This window comes from Sphaerodactylus townsendi, linkage group LG11, assembly GCF_021028975.2.
Source record: "Sphaerodactylus townsendi isolate TG3544 linkage group LG11, MPM_Stown_v2.3, whole genome shotgun sequence".
Taxonomy (NCBI): Eukaryota; Metazoa; Chordata; class Lepidosauria; order Squamata; family Sphaerodactylidae; genus Sphaerodactylus; species Sphaerodactylus townsendi.
This window is the reverse complement of record NC_059435.1, coordinates 10,496,851-10,519,641: the sequence shown is the minus strand read 5'-3', so window position 1 is coordinate 10,519,641 and position 22,791 is coordinate 10,496,851. Positions and strand designations below refer to the sequence as shown.

The window sequence follows — 22,791 nt, the reverse complement described above, 5'->3', positions numbered from 1 at the left end:
GTTCTGGTTCTGACCTTTAAGGCCATGAGCAGTCTTAGACCCTCATATTGCCCAGGCAGGCCCCTCCATTCTTCGGAGGGGAACCTTCTGGTAATCCCTAGCCCTAAACATATCCAGCCAGCCCTAAACCTTTTTGATCCTGGACCCCACCTGGTGGAATATGCTCCCCCTTGAGATCAGGGCCCTGTGGGATTTGAACAGCTTCCACAGGGCCTGTAAGACAGAGTTATTCCGCCGGGACTTCCCTGCTGGTCAGCCGGGTTAACATCTGTCTTTATGGCCTTCCGGGGGGGGGGGGGGGGCATATTAGATTTTAGTAAGATGCCATCTGAAATTGGGTAATTTTATAATTTTATTAGTTGTTTTCATATTTCATGCTTTTACTGTGATAGTTTTATATTGTTGTTGCCACACTGAGCCCCTCGGGGGAGGGCAGGGTAGAAATCCAAGAATGAATGAATGAATGAATGAATGAATGAATGAATGAATGAATGAATGAATGAATGAATGAAACATGAGAAAGCAACCCAGCAGAAAGCAACCCATTTCTGGCCACCTCCTTCATTCAAGGAGGCCCACTGGGGAGGTATCTTGTGTGGGATCCTCCTAAATCTCAGAGCCAGCCTGCCAAGAAGTCTGTCTGACCAGCAGAGTTCTAGGACAGTGATGGAGAACCTTTTCGAGACCAAGTGCCCAAATTGCAACCCAAAACCCACTTATTTATCGCAAAGTGCCAACATGGCAATTTAACCTGAATACTGAGGTTTTAGTTTAGAAAAAACGGTTGGCTCCGAGGCGTGCGTTACTCAGGAGTAAGCTTGGTGGTAGTCAATGGCTTTCCTTTGAAGCAACCATGCAACTCTTCCAATGGGTGAATCATGACACTAGGAGGGTTTACTCAGAAGCAAGCCCCATTGCCAGCAACAGAGCTTACTCCCAGGTAAAGGATCATGCTTTAGTTCTTCGCATGAAAATCAGTGGGGTTTAACAGGCGCTTAACAGGATTACCTACACTGTTTCCCCAAAACTAGGTCTTAGGTTTAATGCTAATAATCGAACCCAGTGGCCAAGGCCAGCCTAGATGTGGGAGGGGGCACTCTGTTTGCACTTGCCCACAGAGAGGGCTCTGAGTGGCACCTCTGGCACCCATGCCATAGGTTCGCCATCACTGTTCTAGGAGTATGTTAGTGACTGCATGTACCCTGTTAGGATTTTTGCCTCAGCTCCCATTGCCCATCAACACTCCAACTGCCAGCAGGAGGGGGGAAATATACAATGCCATCACGGGGTGGCACTAGGTCCCCAGAAGTGAAATCACAGCATTCTAGGAACTGTGAAAACTCTTTGGTTTTACCACAGATTTTCCAGAAATTCCTTCAGCATTTTGATGACGCTTCCCGGTTTTCCCCAGAAGTGATGTATCGCCACTGGCCATCAGTGCCCTGCCAAGTCCCTGTCCCACAAACTCCTGCTACCGTGTTTTCCCGAAAATAAGACAGGGTCTTATAGTAATTTTTGCAGCAAAAGATGCATTAGGGCTTATTTTCGGGGTAGGGCTTATTTTAGGGGAAATACGGTACCTTCACAATTCATGAAGGCGGGCTCTCGTCAGCCCCGTTGCTTCCCAGTCACATGTGATGCAAGCTGCATCCTCATTGGCAGGGAGCCCCTGTTGGATCACACCATCCTGATCTGTAACCACGGTAGGGCTTATTTTTGGAGTAGGGCTTATATTTTAAGCCTCCTCCAAAAATCCTGAAAAATCATGATAGCGCTTATTTTAAGGGAAACACGGTAGTTTCCAACTCGCAACCCTGTTTTATAACACCCACTTTCTCTGGGACATGTGTTCTGTAGAAATGGGCTTGCATGGCCTACGTTAGATCCTTGCTTCTCATAGTGAGTTCCTGGTAGTCACAGCATAGAGCAGCATGCTATGTCTTGTGTGCTTGCAAAAAAAGCACACTGAAGCCAAACTCGCATATTCTCTTCCCCTTCAAAATTCTTCCTGGACTTTCCCCCTTTATTTTGAGTGTTGATATGCCTGTTCCTTGTAGGATGAGCCAAGTTCTGGAATGGATCCCTGTTCAAAGAGGTTCCTTTGGAATACAATCAAGATGGAAGTCCAGGATGGCTGTGCTGCTATTCTGACATCCCACAGGTACATATTTTTCTTCTGTCGGCAGGTAATGAAGTACAAGGGTTAAAGGTTAAAGCTGTTTGTTCAAGGCATTGGATGCTGGGACTGTCCAGCTTCTTGCCAAGTGCAAATATATCACTTCAGGATTCTTGCGGTCCTGAGAAAGCTAACTGAAGTTTGTTTCTACAAGAAGAAACTAGATCGTGCTCAGTCAGAGGTAGCCAATGAAGTGAGGTCTATCTCAAAACAGCTGTCACTGAAATAACATTTGGTTGAGTCTCTGACCGCAAGAATCTTATTCTCTTTTATTTCTCTTTTAAGAGGAGGATGTCTCTTCTCTCCCTGCGCCCTTCCGTGACTTCTGCCCTCACAGTTGTTTAATCTCACAAACCGAAGTATGTGTCTCTAGCAGGGGGACAGGAAGGTCTGGGAAAAGATTACAACTTTGCCAAACCCCACTCTTCACCCTTCCTTTCTTCAAATTTCTCAGATCAAAATGGAATGGATTTAAAACAGACTGCCAATTTCTTTAAAAAGGGGAAGAAATGAAGTGTTGGGTTTCAGGGAGAAACTGGGGAGAGGATTTAAGAGACTTTATTTAAGAGGGGGGGCATGTTCTTGCACGTTGAGTTCTGTGGCAGAGAAATATACAACCCTCCTAACATCTTTTTCTGAGACAGACTGTAGGAGTGTGTAACATGGCATAAAACAACTCTCCTTGGCCCCTTTCTGCACAGCACAAATAAAGCATCTTGAGGATCTTAAAAGAGGTGTTTTGGGGAAGAACTCCACACATGGTCAGAGAACATCATCTTTAACTTGCCAGTGGAGTGACATAAAGCAGCAGCTTTCAACTCCAGGATAAACAGTTACGTCATCCTTGACAGCACCAGAAATTTGCTTCCTGTCTATCCAAAATTATGACCTTTAGGGTGGAGCAAAAACCCAGCATCTCAGCTGAAGCTGGCAAAGGGAAGTTAATTAATGTGCCTATTGTAATAATCAGGTGCTTGTAATGTCTGGGCTTATCCATCTGGAACCAGACGAGGAACTGGCCATTCATTTTTATAGGACCCTGCCAACTGTCATCTTGTAATTACAAATAACCCGTTGGCCTCTGCCTTTGAATCATGGCCCCAGAAACACAGGGTGACGCACCTCGTTCCGTCTGTGCTGTAGAGTCAACTCACATTTTAATTAAACTTGGCCATTAATCTCTCCCCTGGATCCTGACAATTTGGCGTTTTGCTTTTTTCCCCTTTTTTTGGATTCTCCTACCTAGCATGGAAGAGTGTGAAGCCCTTTGCACACGTCTGGCTATCATGGTAAACGGCAGTTTCAAGTGCCTCGGCTCTCCCCAACATATCAAAAACAGGTATTGTATTGAACCCTAGCCCCACTTAAGCAGGGTATACTTTTTAAAATATGCTGATTCTTTTTGAAGACATACAAAGTTCAAATTCTGGAATTTTGCCAAATTTAAAATATGTATGAAATTTTGCTTTAATGCTTATTTTTATGATGGCAAGTACAGGGAAGTGGAAAATGAGGCTGTGTTTATAAGTGTGCAATGGCACATATTATTCTCATTCCTGAGTTAAAATAACCTCTTTCACATTAAAGAGTCTTCTGCCTTTGGTCAGCCACTGTTATCTACTTGACTTTCTTTGCATTTTGTTCAGACAATAAGACAATAAGGCCAGGATCCAAAGATCTGCTTTAGTTCAGTGCTTTCCTAGTTTTTGAGCTTTTCCTCTTCAGCACTATTTTGGAAATACATTTCTGGCGCGCGCCCGGGCTTCCCCACGACCCCGCGCTCTGCGTGGGGTCATCAAAAGGTGCCGTCTTGAGGAGTGCCAGGAATGACGCGTGCTGAGGGGGTGCGAGAGTGGCAGCGTTGGGGCGGCTGCATTGTTGCCACCCCTGTAGTGGGGAGTGCCGTGGGACCCCGCGCTACTTGGCCCGAGTAGTGCGCAGCAGAAGGTAAGTGGGGAAAGGCCCGTAGTCATTGTTGTTTTTTAAAATCCCCCTTACTTTCCAGAGTAGTTTGCTATGCAACTTTTTGGGTGGGTGAGGAAGCTTTTTCAGGGAAAGCATGTCTAGCTCCCAGAACTTGTTGAACACCCATTTTGATCTACAGCATAATCCTTGCAACATCCTCTGTTAAGATCAACCCAATGGCACGTATCAGTGTATAAGCTTTTGAGTTCTCCAGAACTCTTCATCAGCTCAGATGTTACAAAATCAAGAAGAGTGGGGGGACAGAAGATCCTAACCTAGAAAGGAAGCTCAGGCTGCTTTGGAAAGGTAAAAACTAAAGCGTTCCAGAATTGCCAGGTTCGTGCTATGGTAGAAGATCTCCCTCTTTGTTTGCCCACGCGGAATCAGCCTCTGACACAAGCCATGGTTTCGGCATGACTTCTACAGGAAACACAGTTCCAGAGGTGGGATCCAGCAGGTTCTCACCAGTTCCCGAGAGTGGGTTACTAATTATTTGTGTGTGCCGAGAGGGGGTTACTAATTGGGTCTGCTTTTCCATCTCTACGCCCTCGCCTCCCCGAGAGGCATACTGCCTTTGAACGTGAAGGTTCCATATAGCAATTGCGACTAATAATGTAACTCCCTGAACTGGGTTAATCCCTTTCAGGTACTGCAATTCATGGATTCTCAGCCTTTCGTACCTTTTATCTCACCAGTCTCTATCAAAGAACCTGTGTGTTTCACCATTGCTGTGTTCAGATTTGTGAGTGGGGGCATTTTCTATAATGTGATGATGATTTAGAAATGACCTGGTACAAAAAATTTGGGGAGGGTTGTGGTGGGGTGGCTGCGCAAGGGGGGGGGCATCCAACTCAGGTTTTGTCCAGGGCTCAGGTTTGCCTAGGTACGCCTCTGCCCCCTTTGCTGAGGGGGGGCTGGCGAGGGAACCTGTTACTAAAGTTTTTGGATCCCACCACTGCCCAGAATGCCTGGCCACGCCCCCGTTGTGCCCCGCCCAGCCCCATTGGCACTATGCCACAGTTTGAATCCCACCACCATGGGAACCTGTTACTAAAATTTTTGGATCCCACCACTGCACAGTTCCATCCCACCCCAACTGCGTGCAGAGTTTTCCAAACGTGTAGCCTATTCACAGGACCAGGACATTCCTGTTAGCCATTCACAGGGCACTAGCAGTATCTTACCTCATGCAGAGGTAAGAGCTTTGGACGTGTGGCCGGAGCAGCATCTAAATTGGACTTTTCTTCAGTGGAGGCCTACTAGGTCCCAGCCTGATTATTCATTATTTTCCCTTCCACCGGCTGACAGTTATTAAAGAGCTGTCACTACAAGACAGTGACTTGGTGGAGTTGGTGCGAGATTGCAACTTCCCTCTATTTCACAGTTCAGTGATTGGATTTATCACCATTGCTGTCTAAATGACTGCTGGAATTTCTGTTTCATATTATTAGGATAATAGAAGCTGCTAACTTTTGGAAAGGAAAAGAAACCCAACTGTAAGCGTTTGTCTTTGAAATTTAACTCTTGTAACATTTTTTTTTGCCTCTCGGAAGAAGAAGAAGGGTTTGGATTTATACCCTGCCTTTCTCTCCTGTAAGTAAACTCAAAACAACTTACAAACTCTTTCCTTTCCTTTCCTGTCCCGACAACAGACACCTTGTGAGGTAGGCGGGGCTGAGAGAGCTCTGAGAGAACTGTGACTAGCCCAAGGTCACCCAGCCGGCTTCATGTGGAGAAGCAGGGAAACAAATCCAGTTCACCAGATAAGTGGTCTGCCACTCATGTGGAGGAGTGGGGAATCAAACCTGGTTCTCCAGATTAGAGTCCCCCTGCTCTTGACCACTACACCATGTTAGCTCTTAAACAATTCCACTCATTCCCTTTCTGTGTACCTAATGCATATGCTTACTGATTCACCCTGTTCCTTTCCTTCCTGTCTGGTCTTTGTATTATCCTCATTCTGTATGCTCCATGAGTCTTACCAGCAATATACAGTGGCACATACGTAAGACATTGAAGCATTCCATACAAGATGCAAAGTATCCCCCTTTATTTCCACGATCTACACAGTGGCGTAGGAGGTTAAGAGCTCATGTATCTAATCTGGAGGAACCGGGTTTGATTCCCCGCTCTGCCGCCTGAGCTGTGGAGGCTTATCTGGGGAATTCAGATTAGCCTGTGCACTCCCACACACGCCAGCTGGGTGACCTTGGGCTAGTCACAGCTCTTCTGAGCTCTCTCAGCCCCACCTACCTCACAGGGTGTTTGTTGTGAGGGGGGGAAGGGCAAGGAGATTGTCAGCCCCTTTGAGTCTCCTGCAGGGGAGAAAGGGAGGATATAAATCCAAACTCCTCCTCCTACTCCTCCTCCTCCTCCTCCTCCTCTTCTTCTTCTTCTTCTTCTTCTTCTTCTTCTTCTTCTTCTTCTTCTTCTTCTTCTTCTTCTTCATTCCAGCCATGAAAGTCTTCAACAATATATGCCATATCTCTAAACCATATATGTGGACCTCCATTTTAAGATATGGATGTCTGTTGTGCTCTGAAAGTGGCTTAAAGCTGTGTCATGTTTCCCACTAAGAATCATGAGTGTTTTGTCGTGAAGTACATCGCTGGAGGAACAGAAAGGGTAGCTTTCCTGCCACTTCCTGCTGCTTGGTCAGAGCTCATGGGTCCCTTTACCATCTCCCCCCTCCCCAAGAGCTCATGAGCCTTTTATCATCTCCCCTCATCCAAGAGTTCTTGGGTCCCCTTACCACACACCGCCTTCCAAAGTCACTGGAAATGATCCTGTACTTACCGATTGTCAGGGATTTTGTGCCACAAAAAAAAAACATAGTGTGATCTTTGCATTCTTGGTATCCCTACAAAACTCAGAAGCGACCAGTGTAGTTAGCTTGTTGGTAAGTCATTTCTCCGGATTTCTGAACCTGTGAGCAGCAGTGGCGTAGGAGGCTTAGAGCTCGTGTATCTAATCTGGAGGAACCGGGTTCGATTCCCAGCTCTGCCGCCTGAGCTGTGGAGGCTGATCTGGGGAATTCAGATTAGCCTGTACACTCCCACACACGCCAGCTGGGTGACCTTGGGCTAGTCACAGCTTCTCGGAGCTCTCTCAGCCCCACCTACCTCACAGGGTGTTTGTTGTAAGGGGGGAAGGGCAAGGAGATTGTAAGCCCCTTTGAGTCTCCTGGAGGAGAGAAAGGGGGGATATAAATCCAAACTCTTCTTCTTCTTCTTCTTTATTCATACATCTCGTGTGCATTTTTTAAAAGGACACCTTCACCACAAAGAACATTGTGTTATTATGTAGTTAGTGCAGCACTGCATTGCACTGTTTGAAACTGCAGAGGACCAGAAGTTAGAGAAAACTGGGTATATTTGCCATGGCGGCAGAGTCCTACACGGTGCGAGCGTGAGAAAGCTTGCCTTATTAAGCCGAGCTGGAACAAGCATTCTCTGATTTGTGCTTGATGAATTTTATTGATTCAACCTTTGCGATATTGAACAAGAACCTTTCTGGCCCATCAGCAAAACCTGCCCTTGAAGTTTGCATTCGGCACAACGTGGGGAAACAATTACCCTTGGAAAGAACAATTAATCCGCTTTTAAGGGCTGGAGTGAAATGTCTGTGGCCAAGATAGTTCCACCTATATAACAATAATCAGGAAAAGTCGATTAGAAACACAAATAGGGGACTTATTGCTGGCCACCAAAGCACAAACCTTCAGAATGAATGATTGGCTAAGGATCTCTCTGAAGAGCAATTCTCGCTTGTCGACATAATGCCTGCTGGAGTAATTTTCTGTGCTGGCCTGTTAAGGCTTCCTGGTTCTATAAGCAAGATTTGTTACTTAAGGTCTGGCAGAAACTGGCACGGCCCTTTCCCTTCCTTTAAAAGAGATCCATATTAAGTAAAAACAGCAGACAGGGTGTAAGAAGCTGGAATGATTGTCAGCGAGTGGGTGAGAACCAACTAGCATGGCCTTTCTGTGCAGTCAGGCGAAAAGATTCTCTACCACACTACTCCTTGCATGTTGCTCTCATAAACTCCTTTCTGCAGCAATGAAATAGTATTGCTGCTGGTGAGAAGGTCCTGCGGTATACAGACTCTAGAAGCTTGAGCAGTCCAAGACCCTTTCCCCACTTTCCTTTGTGGGCCCTTTGCTGCGACATCTCTGGTGCGCGCCAGACGTCCCCACAACCCCGCGCTCTGCGCGGCGTCATCAAAAGGCGCCATTTTGAGGACCGGCAGGGATGCCGCGCACTGAGGGGGCGCGAGAGCAGCAGCGTTGGCACGGCTGCACTGTCACCGCCCCTGTAGTGGGGAGTGCCCCAGGACCCCACGCTACTTGAGGAGAGTAGCGCGGGGCTTAAGGTAAGTGGTGAAAGGGCCCAAGTTAACTTGAGCTTATAAGATCGTGGAAGCTAAGAAGAGTTGGCCAGTGGTGGGATCCAAAAATGTCAGTAACAGGTTCTCATGGTGGTGGGATTCAAACAGTGGTGTAATGCCAATGGGGCTGGGCGGGGCACGACGGGGGTGTGGCTGGGCATTCCGGGGCAGGGCATTAATAATTTCTCTGTTAACTGTAAAAAACTCTTACTGTAAAAAAAAAGTTCCTAATTTCCAGCTGGTATCTTTCTGTCCATAATTTAAACTCATTCTAGCAAGTCCTATCATCTACTGCCAACAGAAACAACTACTTCTCCTCTCATTGACTGCCTGTCAAATACTTAATACTTTCAAATACTTAATTTTGTTTCTAGAAATCAAAAGAAGGCTACTTTCCTTAAACAAGGAACTTTACCATATTTCTAAAACATGTTTTTAAAACAGCCCAACAGGGAGAATTATCTCGTTTTCTACCTTTGCTAACCAGCCACATAGGAAACAACAGGACTTTATGATTTTTGGACCTAATGGAAATTCTAACGGAAAAGCAGACCCAATTAGTAACCCCCTCTCGGCACACACAAATAATTAGTAACCCACTCTCGGGAACTGGTGAGAACCTGCTGGATCCCACCTCTGGAGTTGGCCCTGGTTAGTACGTGAGAACACCAAGGAAAACCAGGGTTGCTCAGCAGAGGCAGCCAATGGCAAACCTAGAAAATCCAGCAAGAAATTGCCATAAGTCACGTGCGAATTGACCCCACTTAATTACTGTTATGACAGGGTCTCTGCAAAACTTTCTCACGGATGTGTTTCAATCTCACCCAACTCTGGCTCAGCGTGTTTAGCCATTCGCCTTTTTAACTAATATAATTCGATAGTAATATGTCTTTTGATCGCTTATGGTTGTTTTTTGTACTTTCTAATGTTCCATGGCTTAGCCGGGGAGCATACCTGCTGCGGACTTCTCTCCCTGCTTGTAGTTGCCCGCTTCTGCCCTGCTCTGTCCTTCGCTCAAGACAGGGCTGGCGAGGGAAGCCCCAAATGGTTTCCCACAAGCTCAGGACTTTCCCATAAGCACCGTTTAAGCGCCACAAACTCTTCCATAATCTCTTTCACGCATTCGCAAGAAGCCTCCATTTCCTGTGTTCGGATTGGCTGAATCTTGACCCGTTCCCCCCACTCACTTTCACTATTTTAGCTGTACATGACAAATCAGGCACTGAGAATCGGTGCCCTTGCCCCCCCCCCCCGAGGTGGGATCCAGCAGGTTCTCGCAGGTTCCCGAGAGTAGGTTACTAATTATTTGTGTGTGCCGAGAGGGGGTTACTAATGGGTGATTTTGCCACGTGATTTTTGTGATGATGATTTAGAAATGACCTGGTGCAAAAAAAATTTGGGGGGGTCGTGGTGGGGTGGCTGCCCATGGGGGGGCATCCAACTCAGGTTTTGCCCAGGGCTTAGGTTTGCCTAGGTACGCCTCTGCCCCCTTTGCTGAGGGGGGCTGGCAAGGGAACCTGTTACTAAAAATTTTGGATCCCACCACTGCCTATGTGTATAACATGATATATTGTCTGAGGTTCGTTATGCTGTTCTCTTTTGCCTCTTGGTTTTTTGAGATAAAGCTCTTTATTGGTTTGGTATCACACGCGGAATGGGTTGTCAGGGCTCAGTTTGCTTTTTACAATAACATTGTCTTCCTTGGCTAACTCCAGCCTGCAGGATGTCCAAAGACTCGATTCCAACAGCCCCGATCAAGCCAAGAGTGTATTTCTGTGTAATTCCATCTTGGCTGCTTTTGGTAATTGCTTCAGCTGTGTTGGAGGAGTAAATATTTAAAAAGGGGAAACCTGGTCAGTTTAATTTCCTTACCGGAGCGGGCTGACTACAAAAAGCCCAGCTTGCCTGTTGATTATAGCGAAGGGAGGTCTTGCAGCGTGCCAGGTATGAAAAAGCTTTGCGGCAAAGGAATGGAACATTCTGGGTGCCGCAAAGATGAAATGCGTCTCACCAGATGCCGGGTCTCGTTCTGGAAGGCTTTTCCTCGCTCGCCAGTTGGTGTCTGTGCCGTCCAAAATGAGGAATTGTTTCAAAAGCCAACAAGACATTGCTCGTCATCTGCTGATCAGGGGTTTTGAATTCATTTGCCTTAGAAACCCAGCCGCGGACACCAGTTTCGTTTGAGGACACCAACAAACCTCGCCACGCGAACCGGCATTTTTTTGCATGCCGAAATTCCGCCCAGGGCTAATGTCAGGGTGCCAGAAAAATGGAACAGAATTAATGATCCCCGGCCAAAAGCGGCCTTCGCTTGTTTCTCATCTAAATTGAACACCCTCGTTCACTCAATCCATCTTTGTAAAATCATCTTTATTGTCGTTTACATTTCTGCGGGGACAGTGTCACGCATTTGAGAGATTTAATTAGAGATCAGTCGGCAAAGGCTTGCCAGCCAACCGCTGCTACGGAATTTGCCATGTTTCAGATCTTTCCCTGTGTTGAATTTACAACACAATATATAATATCACAGATGGTTAGATTGTCATAGGTCCGATCCATTGATGGCTATTAGCCATGGTGAATAAAAAGAACCTTTATATTGAGATGCGCTATACCTCTGAAACCCAATGCTACCAGGCAGCATCAGGAAAGGCTTTGGCCTCTACGCCCTGTTGTTAGCCAACCAGGGCAACTGGTTGCCCCCTGGGTAAAACTGGATGCCACTAGTCTAAACCAGCAGATCTTTTACTATTGTCAAAATGCTCAAAAACCCACCAGACATGTACATCGAAGGTTTGATAAGTTCACACTTAGATACGTAGACAGAAAAATACCATTGACTCTACCCAGTGGTGGGATCTAAAAATTTTAGTAACAGGTTCCCATGGTGGTGGGATTCAAACAGTGGTGTAGCGCCAATGAGGCTGGGCAGGGCACAACTGGGGGCGTGGTTTACGGGCATTCCGGGGGTGGGGCATTAATAATTTCTCTGTTACTGTAAAAAATTTTTTCCTAATTTCCAGCTGGTATCTTTCTGTCCATATAGCAAGTCCTATTGTCTACTTCCAACAGAAACAACTACTTCTCCTCTAATTGACTGCCTGTCAAATACTTAATACTTTCAAATACTTAATTTTGTTTCTAGGAGTCAAAAGAAGGATACTTTCCTCAAACAAGGAACTTTACCATATTTCTAAAACATGTTTTTAAAACAGCCCAACAGGGAGAATTATCCCGTTTTCTACCTTCACTAACCAGCCTCATAGTAAACAACAGGACTTTATGATTTTTGGACCTAATGGAATTTCTAACGGAAAAGCAGACCCAATTAGTGACCCCCTCTCAGCACACACAAATAATTAGTAACCCACTCTCGGAACTAGTGAGAACCTGCTGGATCCCACCTCTGACTCTACCCTCATACTTAATTTGTACCCACATTATCAGAGCATCATGGGCAGTGGTGGGATTCAAATAATGTAACAACTGGTTCTGGTGGTGGGATTCAAATAATTTAATAACTGGTTGTTCACAAGCACCATTTTAACAACCGGTTCTGCTGAAGTGGTGCGAACCTGCTAAATCCCACCACTGATCATGGGGTATTAACAGTGGTGGGATTCAGCAGGTTCGCACCACTTCGGCAGTGTGGGCATAAACACATGCTCCAACTGATGAGCATGAAGCAGGCTGGTGTGTCTGATCTGGACTAACGATTTGAATGTGTGGACTTGCCAACATTTCAAATCTTTGAAAACCAACTAGAATACTGAGGAGAAATGTCTTTTGTAAACACCACTGGAAACAATAGGTTGGATCAGTGGTGGGATCCAAAAATTTAGTAACAGGTTCCCATGGTGGTGGGATTCAAACTATGGCATAGCGCCAATGGGGCTGGGTGGGGCACGACGGGGGCGGGGCATTCCTGGGCAGGGCTGTGGCAAGGACGCAGCCGCTGCGCCGGTCCTTGGGCGGGAAACGAATGCACGCAGGCGCAGACTACCACGCACGCCGGTGCACCTCCTGCTAGACTGCTTCAAGTTCTGTGCACTACTGCTGAGAGGAGGGGCGTAACTAAGGCAAAAATCATGTGGCAAAATCACCAATTAGTAACCCCCTCTCGGCACACACAAATAATTAGTAACCTACTCTCGGGAACCCGTGAGAACCTGCTGGATCCCACCTCTGAGTTGGATCCTACAACTCTCTTCCAACAGAGAATATTCCACATAAATAATGCCAGCCTGATAGATCTTCAAATTCCCCACTTACACATAGCCCAGGCTAGCCCAATCTGATCAGATCTGGGAAGCTAAACAGGATTGGCCCTGCTAAAGACTCGGATGAGAGACCATCAAGAAAATCGAGGGTTGCTGTGCAGAGGCAGTTAATGACAAACCGTCTCTGAACATCTCTTGCCTTGAAAAGCCCATGGAGTCACCGTAAATCATCTGTGACTTGACAGAAGAAAACCCATGGTGCTATGGTCTTCCATCCAAGGACAATCCAAATAAGCTACTCTTTCTACACAAAGATTTTCCCATTTTTAGAGTATATCTTCATACAACAATCCCGCCATTTATTGATCTTTTATTGAGCAAAGAGAAGTAAGGATGCTGAAGGATAGAGGAGGCAGGGACCAAGGGAAAGGGGTCAGACAAAACTCTTAGGAAGGGACATTAGGGAACTAGCAAGAAGCCACCCGCTTACCTGCAGCCTATCTTTCTGACCAGAATTCTGCACACATCCTCCCCAGTTTATGGCATCTCATTGGCTCTCAATCAATGCCTTATTCTTTTATGAAGATATCTTTAAATCAGATGGTTTATTTGATTATTGTATGGATACATTCAGAGGACAGAATGGGACCGTCTCTTCCAGTGTCCCCCTCAAAGACTGCTGCACTCAGTGAATGAAAATCCCTGGCCCAAAGGACATCTGGCTTGCCTCAGCCAGGGTCGTGGCTTTTTCGGTCTGGGCCCCAACCTGGTGGAATGCTCTGCCCAGTGAGACCAGGGCCCTGCGGGACCTGATGCAGTTTCACAGGGTCTGTAAAACAGAACTGTTCCACCAAGCTTATGTTTGAGGAAGCTTGGCCTCCCCCTCTGCCATCTTCCATCTGGTCCACCCTTTTGCCTCCAGTGGAGCTTTAGATGAGGTTTTCAAATGTTGTTTAAATCTATCGATGGTCGAATCCCCACTTGAAATTTGCACGCAGATCCAAACCTGTTCGTTGTGAAACTGTGTCCTCTTAATCGGAGTTTCTCCCTCCCCACTGCAGCGAGCACACAGCAGACACACCCGGTTGCAGAACTCTTAGCAATCCCCACTACCAGGCAAGCTCGCTTTGCCGGTCTCACCTGATTGGCTGGCGTGCCTTGATGGGGCGGGACCTTTTCCCACTGCGGAAACGTACTTTGTAGGGGTGTGATCAAAAAAACCAGCGTGTAAAAGTTTAACATTTAACTGTTTAACTGTGCAAACAGTTAATCGTTACCTGTGTAAACCATGAATGCATTCAAAGTTACGCGTTTGACTGTTTAATGTTTGCATCCCCTTCTGGCTGGCCGACGCGAAAAGCCGAAAATGAAACCAAGAAAGCGGCTGTGTGTGCATCGCGAGCTGATTGGTTGCCCAAATTCTGCGGCCACACTCCAGGGCTGGAAAACGAAGCCAGGGTTTCAACCCCTCATCCCTCTCCCTCGACTAGCGCTGGAACCGCAGGTTAATGGGGTCTATGCCACTTGCAACCAGGTCCTGCCAGAACACGGATTAACGGGGAGAACAAGCGCTAGAAACGGAATCTGCCACGCAAGCAATGGGGAGGTCCTGGTTAGTTTGTGTTCTGAAACCTGGCTAAGATGGTAGTGGGGATTCGACCAATGTCTGATTTTATTGTTTTATAAAATGTTGGCAGCTTCCCCGAAGTCGTGGCGGGAAGGGCGGCGTAGGAAACGAGTGAAATAAATAAAATCAACAGCACTGTTATCTGGGAACAAGCCTGTTGCTTCGACTGATGTGTTATGAAAATTAGAACTAACCTACGTATCCCTCCTCTTTTTTTTTTGGTATGCCTCTGGTCAACGGCCTCAGGTTTGGTGATGGCCATTCAGTCAAGGTGTGGCTCAGCAAAGAAACCAGCAACCACAATGCCGTCACGGAATGTCTGCGGCTCCATTTCCCTGGCACGCTTTTCAAGGTACTTTCCTTTCCGGCTTTCTTGTCCACAAGAAAAATAAGATAACTGGCGGCAGGACACTCAAGGGCCAAATTCCCACTGAAAATTGAATCTAGATACAACCAAGTTTCAAAAGGATCGGCACCTTTTCATCCAGGTTCCAACATTCTCACTACAGCATGTTTCTAGTGAAGACATTTAGATCTGCCCTTTGGGTGGGGGGGGGGGTGCCTGCTGTCAGGGGTGCAATTGTTAAGCTAGCTGCATCAACATTTCAGAGTATCTTTAGGAGACCCTCCTGATGATACCACCCAGGTTTGGTGAAGTTTGGTTCACAGGGGCCAGAGTTATGGACCCTCAAAGGTGTAGCCCCATCTTCTATTAGCTCCCATTGGAAACAATGGGGGATAGGGGGCACCCCCTTTGGGAGTCCATAGCTTTGGACCCCCTGGACCAAACTTCACAATGCCGAGGTGGTATCAGTAGGAGATTCTCCTGATGATATCACCCAGGTTTGGTGAAGTTTGGTTCATGGGGGCCAAAGTTATGGCCCCTCAAATGTGTAGTCCCCATCTCCTATTAGCTTTCATTGGAGTGTTTCAGAGTATCTTTAGGAGACCCTCCTGATGATACCACCCAGGTTTGGTGAAGTTTGGTTCACGGGGGCCAAAGTTATGGACCCTCAAAGGTGTAGTCCCCATCTCCTATTAGCTTTCATTGGAGTGTTTCAGAGTATCTTTAGGAGACCCTCCTGATGATACCACCCAGGTTTGGTGAAGTTTGGTTCACAGGGGCCAGAGTTATGGACCCTCAAAGGTGTAGCCCCATCTTCTATTAGCTCCCATTGGAAACAATGGGGGATAGGGGGCACCCCCTTTGGGAGTCCATAGCTTTGGACCCCCTGGACCAAACTTCACAATGCCGAGGTGGTATCAGTAGGAGATTCTCCTGATGATATCACCCAGGTTTGGTGAAGTTTGGTTCATGGGGGCCAAAGTTATGGACCCTCAAATGTGTAGTCCCCATCTCCTATTAGCTTTCATTGAGTGTTTCAGAGTATCTTTAGGGAGACCCTCCCTGATGATACCCACCCAGGTTTCAGGTGTGAAGACCATTGTAAACGGGTCAAAGTTATGGACCCTCAAAGGTGTAGCCCCATCTCCTATTAGCTCCCATTGGAAACAATGGGGGATGGGGGCACCCCCTTTGGGAGTCCATAGCTTTGGACCCCCTGGATCAAACTTCACAAAGCCAGGGTGTTATCAGTAGGAGATTCTCCTGATGATACCACCCAGGTTTGGTGAAGTTTGGTTCATGGGGGCCAAGGTTATGGACCCTCAATCTCCTATTAGCCCCCATCTCCTATTAGCTTTCATTGGAGTGTTTTTTTCAAAAAGGTGCATATGCAAGTAGGCCCAGGAAAATCCTGTGATAAGGGAGGGGGAGGAATGCCAGAAATGGGACTGATCTGTGTTCTGCGGTTTGGCTGTGAGGAGATCTTGAGGGAACCTGGATATTTCAGGTGACTATCCCAGGATTAATCGGCAGTGAGGATATCACCAGAGACAGCAAACTTGACAGGGAGGGCAAAACTACCACTGTTTGTTCACACTCGCCCCCTCGGAATGTTTCATGGCTGTCATGAGTGGTTTTTTTCCCACTCTTGTTGGCTATTTATAGAATTGATGCTTTGAAGACTTGATGTGATCAGAGGAGACGATGAAGAGGAGGAGTTTGGATTTATACCCCACTCATCAAAGAGTCTCACAGTGGCTTACAAAGTCCTCTCCTTTCCCCTCCCCACAACAGGCACCTTGTGAGGTGGGTAGGACTGAGAGAGTTCTAAGAGAACTGTGACTGGCCCAAGGTCTCCGAGCAGGCTTCGTGTGGAGGAGTCGGGAATCCTGCTTGTGTTCCACAGCATCTAATACGATAGACCTGCTCCTGTGATACTGGAGAGAATAGGTACAGTGGTGGATTCAGCAGATTTGCACCACTCCCCAGAGGAAACATTTTATTTTCTTCCCCAAAACATTTTAAAATGTTTGTGTGGAAAGAGCCAATGTGTCGTGTGGAGAAACACTCCCTTTTGTCAGTTTTGGATCTCTCCTGATGCTTTATACAAATCAACTTGGAGAGTTTTTTTTCAATGCACGTTGTCCTCCGCAAGGGGGCTGCAACTCAATAGCCCACACAGGAAATTTCAAGGCACGCACTGAGTTTACCGAATATTAAAATGAGGAAAAGTGTGTCGAAGTGCCGAACTGAATTCAATCAGTCTCTCGGGCTCAGCAAAGAAGTGCTCCTCTCTGATGCAATTGATAGCTTTGAATTCCAAACAATGCCTCATTCTTTTTGTAGCACTGTTACGTTTCTTGCTCCGTAAGCACTCAGCTTGATCAAACTACCCTGCGCTATCTGTTTTTTGCTTTCTAGGGACAGCACGTTAATCTGTTGGAGTACCACGTGCCGCAAAATTGGGGCTGCCTAGCAGAGCTTCTCGCAGTCTTAGAGAGCAACAAAACATCATTGCAGATCAAACATTATTCCATTAGCCAAACCACTTTAGAACAGGTACCAGCTTTCATTTTTCAATGCATGATAACGGGGAGTTGTTACAGGTCACACTATGATGCAGGTTGTTTAGTTCAGTAGGAAAGTGCACTCTTGGTATCTAGATGCGGATCATACTCCCATCAGCCCTGTTTTCAATTGGCCATGCTGGCAGGGGCTGATGGGAATTGTAGTCCATAACATCTGGAGTGCCAAAGGTTTGCCACCACGGGCCTAGCCCAAGCTTGTCAGATAGTGAGACTTGAGCAGGGTTGAGTCTGGCTCGCACTGAAATGAGAGAAAAACGAAACGCCCTCGGCAGCATCTGAATTAAAAGTCCTCTAAAAGTAGCTGTGTTGGGCTTTCCGGGCTGTGTGGCCGTGGTCTGGTGGATCTTGTTCCTAACGTTTCCCCTGTTTCTGTGGCTGGCATCTTCAGAGGTATATCACAGAGGGAAGTCTGTTTCACACTCTGTGATACACCTCTGAAGATGCCAGCCACAGAAGCAGGCGAAACGTTAGGGACAAGTTCCACCAGACCATGGCGACACAGCCCGGAAAACCCACCACATCCAGTTGAATCCGGCCGTGAAAACCTTCGACAATCCTCTAAAAGTAATTTCTAGGATTCATCTTCATGGCAAAAGAAGAAATAGTTCAATTGTTCATGCCACAGTGGAATTGAAATCAGTCCATGTTGGCTGAAGAAGGGAAAGGGGGGACGGGGGCCCATCACCCACCACCCGGGGGGGGGAGAAGAGGGGAGGAGGAGGTCCCATTACACTTGCAAAAGTGGTCTTCTTTGCTTTAGATTGTTCCGCTGGGCTTCTGTGGATAGCTCTTGAGTCAGCAGATAAAAAAAATCTGTGGGATTCTCCAATTTGACATTGGTTCTGTAAAGTTTCTATTGCCACATTGGCCCCTGCTGGACTTCTGCGGATTGCCATTGGTTCTGATGGGCTTGCAAAAGGGCCCCCCTTACTTTAATGTGTTTTTTGGTTGGGATTCTCCAATTTGACATGAGTTGTGGGGGGATGGGTCTTTCCACATTGTCTTCTGGTTGTGATTGGGATTCCTGGGCTCTGCATTGGTTCTGTTGGGCTTGTTGTTTGTTCGTGGGACAGAAGGGATTGGCAAGCAATTGCAGCAGGCATGCCTTCTTACTTTTGCCCTGAAGAAACAAAGATCCCCCCACACACACACACACCATTGGAAATAGTGGGGGATGGGTAGGGGCATCTTGTTGGAGGGGGGATAGAATTGGACCATTGGCCCACTTTTATTAAACTTGGGAGTTCTCCTATGAACAGATACCAGCAAATGTGGAGCAATTTTGGTGCCTCTAACTTAAAAGAATACTCCCTGGATATGTTTCCCATAGGCCAGTGATGGCGAACCTTTTCGAGACCGAGTGCCCAAATTGCAACCCCAAACCCACTTATTTATCACAACGTGCCAACACGGCAATTTAACCTGAATGCTGAGGTTTTAGTTTAGAAAAAATAGTTGGCTCCAAGGCGTGCATTACTCAGGAGTAAGCTTGGTGGTAATTGGTGGCTTTGCTTTGAAGCAACCGTGCAACTCTTCCAATGGGTGAATCATGACCCTAGGAGGGTTTACTCAGAAGCAAGCCCCATTCCCAGCAACCGAGTTTACTCCCAGGTAAAGGTTTGCACTTTAGTTCTTCGTATGAAAATCAGTGGGGTTTAACAGTGCTTAAAAGGGTTACCTACACTGCTTCCCCAAAACTAGGTCTTAGGTTTAATGCTAATAATCGAGCCCAGCAGCCCAGGCCAGCCTAGATGATGAAGAAGACTTTATTTATGGTCAATGACCAAATATACCAGCCTAGATGTGTGTGTGTGTGTGTCGGGGGGTGACTCTGTTTGTGTGTGCCCACAGAGAGGGCTCTGAGTGCCACCTCTGGCACCCGTGCCATAGGTTCGCCACCACTGCCATAGGCTATAATGGAACCAAATAGTAACAGACTCCCAAATAAACAGACTCCGGGGGAGGGCGGTTTATAAACCCAATAAATAAATAAATGAATGAATGAATGAATGAATGAATGAATGAATGAATGAATGAATGAATGAATGAATGAATGAATGAATGAATGAATGAATAAATAAATAAATAAAAAAATAAATAAATAAATAAATAAATAAAAAACCCGGATCCAAATATCTTACAGATCCTGAGATCTTGAAAAATCAAGAATACTGATTTTTTTTGGCTCCAAAATACTCTCCCCCCACCCCGAATATTATGCACAGCCCTAATCTTGATTGCAGGTATGGTACTGTCTCCATACCGCAGCTAGGAAACCAAGGCACTTTGGCTTGCCTAAGGCCCGTGAGTGATATCATGGCAGAGATGATGTTTGAACTGGAAGCCCCCGAGCTCATTTTTGTAGCTGCTGTGCTCCAATAGCTTTTGAACACACAGAGGTCTCACATCCTGGCCGTAATTTCCATAGCCAACGCTTTTTTTGGACAACTGATGGGACTAGAGATGGCCCGTTCGTTAGACCACAGAAACATTGCCTGGATGTTGTCCAGAGAAATGTGAAAAACCGATATAATGTTTGACAATGACTACAGGGAGGGTGGCCCAGAATCCAGTTCTATTGGAGGCAAATATGTTATGCCTGTCACATATGTTCCAGCCTCATCGCGCCAATTTGTTGCTGGGTAAGGGACAGTGTTGTAATTTAGATACAGAGGGCTGTTCCAGGCAGGAACATCTTCAAACCAAACAAAAAAAAATTGTAATCAAATGCCTGTCAATGTGACAGAGAGGAACAGCTGCAAGAACCTTAAAGCCATTTCTCAGTTGAATCTCTGGCCCGCCAATTATTGCACTGTTTCAGATTGAAGGAAATCAGATCCAAGTATGTGAATCTTACTCCTTTACACTTGCCCGATCTCCCTGATTTATTTAGATGGCACTACTTGCTGGACTATCCTGATCCTTCTCTCTGTACGATAGTGGCAGACTTTCTCCTGGAAATTACTAAATGCCAGTAGATTTCCTTTCACTTAACATTTATTTCCTGTATTGTATATTTATGTTCTTTTAATCTATTTTTGTAGTATTGTTGTCAATGCCAATAAAGGCTTGTTGCTGCTTGCAAGGACCTTAAAGGCATTTGTGATGCATGGCATTCATATGGTCTCCATTTCCTCCAGAGGGTCTTGGACTAGGGGTGTATCCATGGAAACTAGTGCCTACGGCAGTGATGGCGAACCTTTTTGGGACCAAGTACCCAAATTGCAACCCAAACCCCACTTATTTATCGCAAAGTGCCAACCTGGCAATTTAACCTGAATGCTGAGGTTTTAATTTAGAAAAAAACGGTTGGCTCCCTCTTCCTCTGCACCTCCCGCTCGAGCAGGGGCCAGCCTGCTCTAGCCTCCAGCAAGTCCTGCATGCACTGCTCTGTACCTTTCTAGCATCTCTGCCTCCTCTTCACCCCCCCTGCCCCCTGGCAGCAGCCACCCAGAGCACAGGCACCAGGCCCGCCAGCCGAGTCCTCCCTGCTCAGTGCGGTGTGCGCACGTTGTGCTCAGTGGCCCAGGCCAGCCTAGATGTGTGTGTGGGGGGGATGATTTTCCGCCCCCCACATGACGAACTCTGTGTGCGCGTGCCCACAGAGAGGGCTCCGAGTGCCACCTCTGGCACCCGTGCCATAGGTTCGCCATCACTGGCCTATGGCATTGGTGCACTCCTCAGCCTCAGCCTGTTCCTTGGGCACCTGGCGAAGGGGTCAGTTCTCCTGCTGGCTGACTGCACACCTTGTTGGTCCAGGGTGGCAGGAGCCTCTCCCGGAAGCTCAACCTGCGGTGGGGTGGGTGCAGCACGTGGATGTTGCAGCTAGGGCAAGTAGACAGGCAGGCAGGGATGGCCCCTACCTTCAAGGGGCACCCAGGGCATGTGCCGTATCTACCATGAGCCTTTCTGGATACGGTGTAATAAAAATGCAACCAATAAATAAATTAAATAAATACCTTGGATAGGCTACTGTTCCTGACAAAGGTGCTCAGACACCTGATGTCAAGGTACAGTCAATAATGCCACCCCTGCCCCCAGGTACAGGAAGCACCCTAAGCAGAGCTACTCAGAAGTAGGTCTTACGTTGGTCAATGGGGCTCATTTCCAGGGAAGTATCTCTAAGATTGTAGCCAGAATGTCCAATTTTGAAACCATGTCCTGTATTGGGGGTCATTAACACCTTGCTTTCTTGTGTCTGCAGGTATTTATTAACTTTGCTGCCGAAGACCAAGAAGATTCGAACTCAGCACAGGGATCGTGCCCCAGTCATGACCCTCACCTGCCGTTATGACCTTGAGGGAGGCTACTGTTCAATACACCATGAGACTTTTCTGCTTGACCAAATAGGCAGGCTGGGAGGATGACATGTTTCTTCTTGTTGACAGGATCCAGTTTTTGGACAAAAGAAACATTAGGAAATTTAAGAGCAGCTTTTTAGTGGTGAAAGATTACATGGTTTTGGTGGAGGGGAGCTAAAATAACTCCTTTTTTATAAACATTCTGGGTAATTATTTTTTTTAAAGTCCTTCTCTGGCCATTTTCCAATATAAGCAGTTCTTTGCTTTTCCCTTGGTGACACCACCATATAGCCATATAGGCAGAAGAAGAGTTTGGATTTATATACCCCCTTTCTCTCCTGTAAGGAGACTCAAAGGGGCTTACAATTTCCTTTCCCTTCTTCCCCTCCCCCCAACAAACACCCTGTGAGGTAGGTGGGGCTGAGAGAGCTCCAAAGAGCTGTGACTAGCCCAAGGTCATCCAGCTGGCGTGTGTTGGAGTGCACAGGCTAATCTAGTTACCCAGATAAGCCTCCACAGCCTGGGCAAGTGGCAGAGCAGAGAATCAAACCCGGTTCTCCAGATTAGAGTGCACCTACTCTTAGCCACTACGCCACTGCTGGTAGCACTATGACAGGAAGGAGGGGGGAAAATAGTGGTCAAGTGTCTGGGATTTAGAAAACCAAGGGGCATCAAAGGATTTCTTAAGTGGATATTTCAACATTCTAAGTGTTTTTCTTGGGGGAAAAAGTTCTGCTTTCTCGAAACTGTTAGCTCTACCTGACAATCAAAACTCTGGAGAATACTGAGCAGGCTCGACTTTTAGACGTCATATACAGTGGTGGGATCCAGCAGGTTCTCACAGGTTCCCGAGAGTAGGTTACTGAGAGGGGGTTATTAATTGGTGTGCTGAGAGGGGGTTACTAATTGGTGATATTGCCACATGATTTTTGCCTTAGTTACCCCCCTCCTCTCCGCAGTAGCGCGCAGAACTTGAAGCAGTCTGGCAGGAGGTGCACCGGCATGCGTGGCAGCCTGCGCCTGCGTGCATTCGTTTCCTGCCCAAGGACCGGCGCAGCGGCTGCATCCTTACCACAGCCCTGCCCAGCAATGCCCCACCCCCGGAATGCCCGGCCATGCCCCCGGAATGCCCCACCCAGCCCCATTGGCGCTACGCCACTGTTTGAATCCCACCACCATGGG

At 47.0% G+C, this 22,791-nt stretch overlaps 1 protein-coding gene across 1 annotated transcript in view; it reads left to right on the top strand.

The window, feature by feature from the left end:
- The window catches only part of ABCA13 (ATP binding cassette subfamily A member 13), a 155,970-nt gene extending 134,169 nt beyond the window's left edge, over positions 1 to 21,801 (top strand). The window contains exons 15-19 of the mRNA XM_048511828.1: positions 2,058 to 2,161; positions 3,423 to 3,515; positions 14,621 to 14,726; positions 17,142 to 17,279; positions 21,513 to 21,801. Of these exons, the coding sequence (XP_048367785.1) occupies positions 2,058 to 2,161; positions 3,423 to 3,515; positions 14,621 to 14,726; positions 17,142 to 17,279; positions 21,513 to 21,602 (531 nt within the window). The 3' untranslated portion in view covers positions 21,603 to 21,801. The remainder of the gene's footprint in view (positions 1 to 2,057; positions 2,162 to 3,422; positions 3,516 to 14,620; positions 14,727 to 17,141; positions 17,280 to 21,512) is intronic.
- Positions 21,802 to 22,791: the final 990 nt, after the last annotated feature.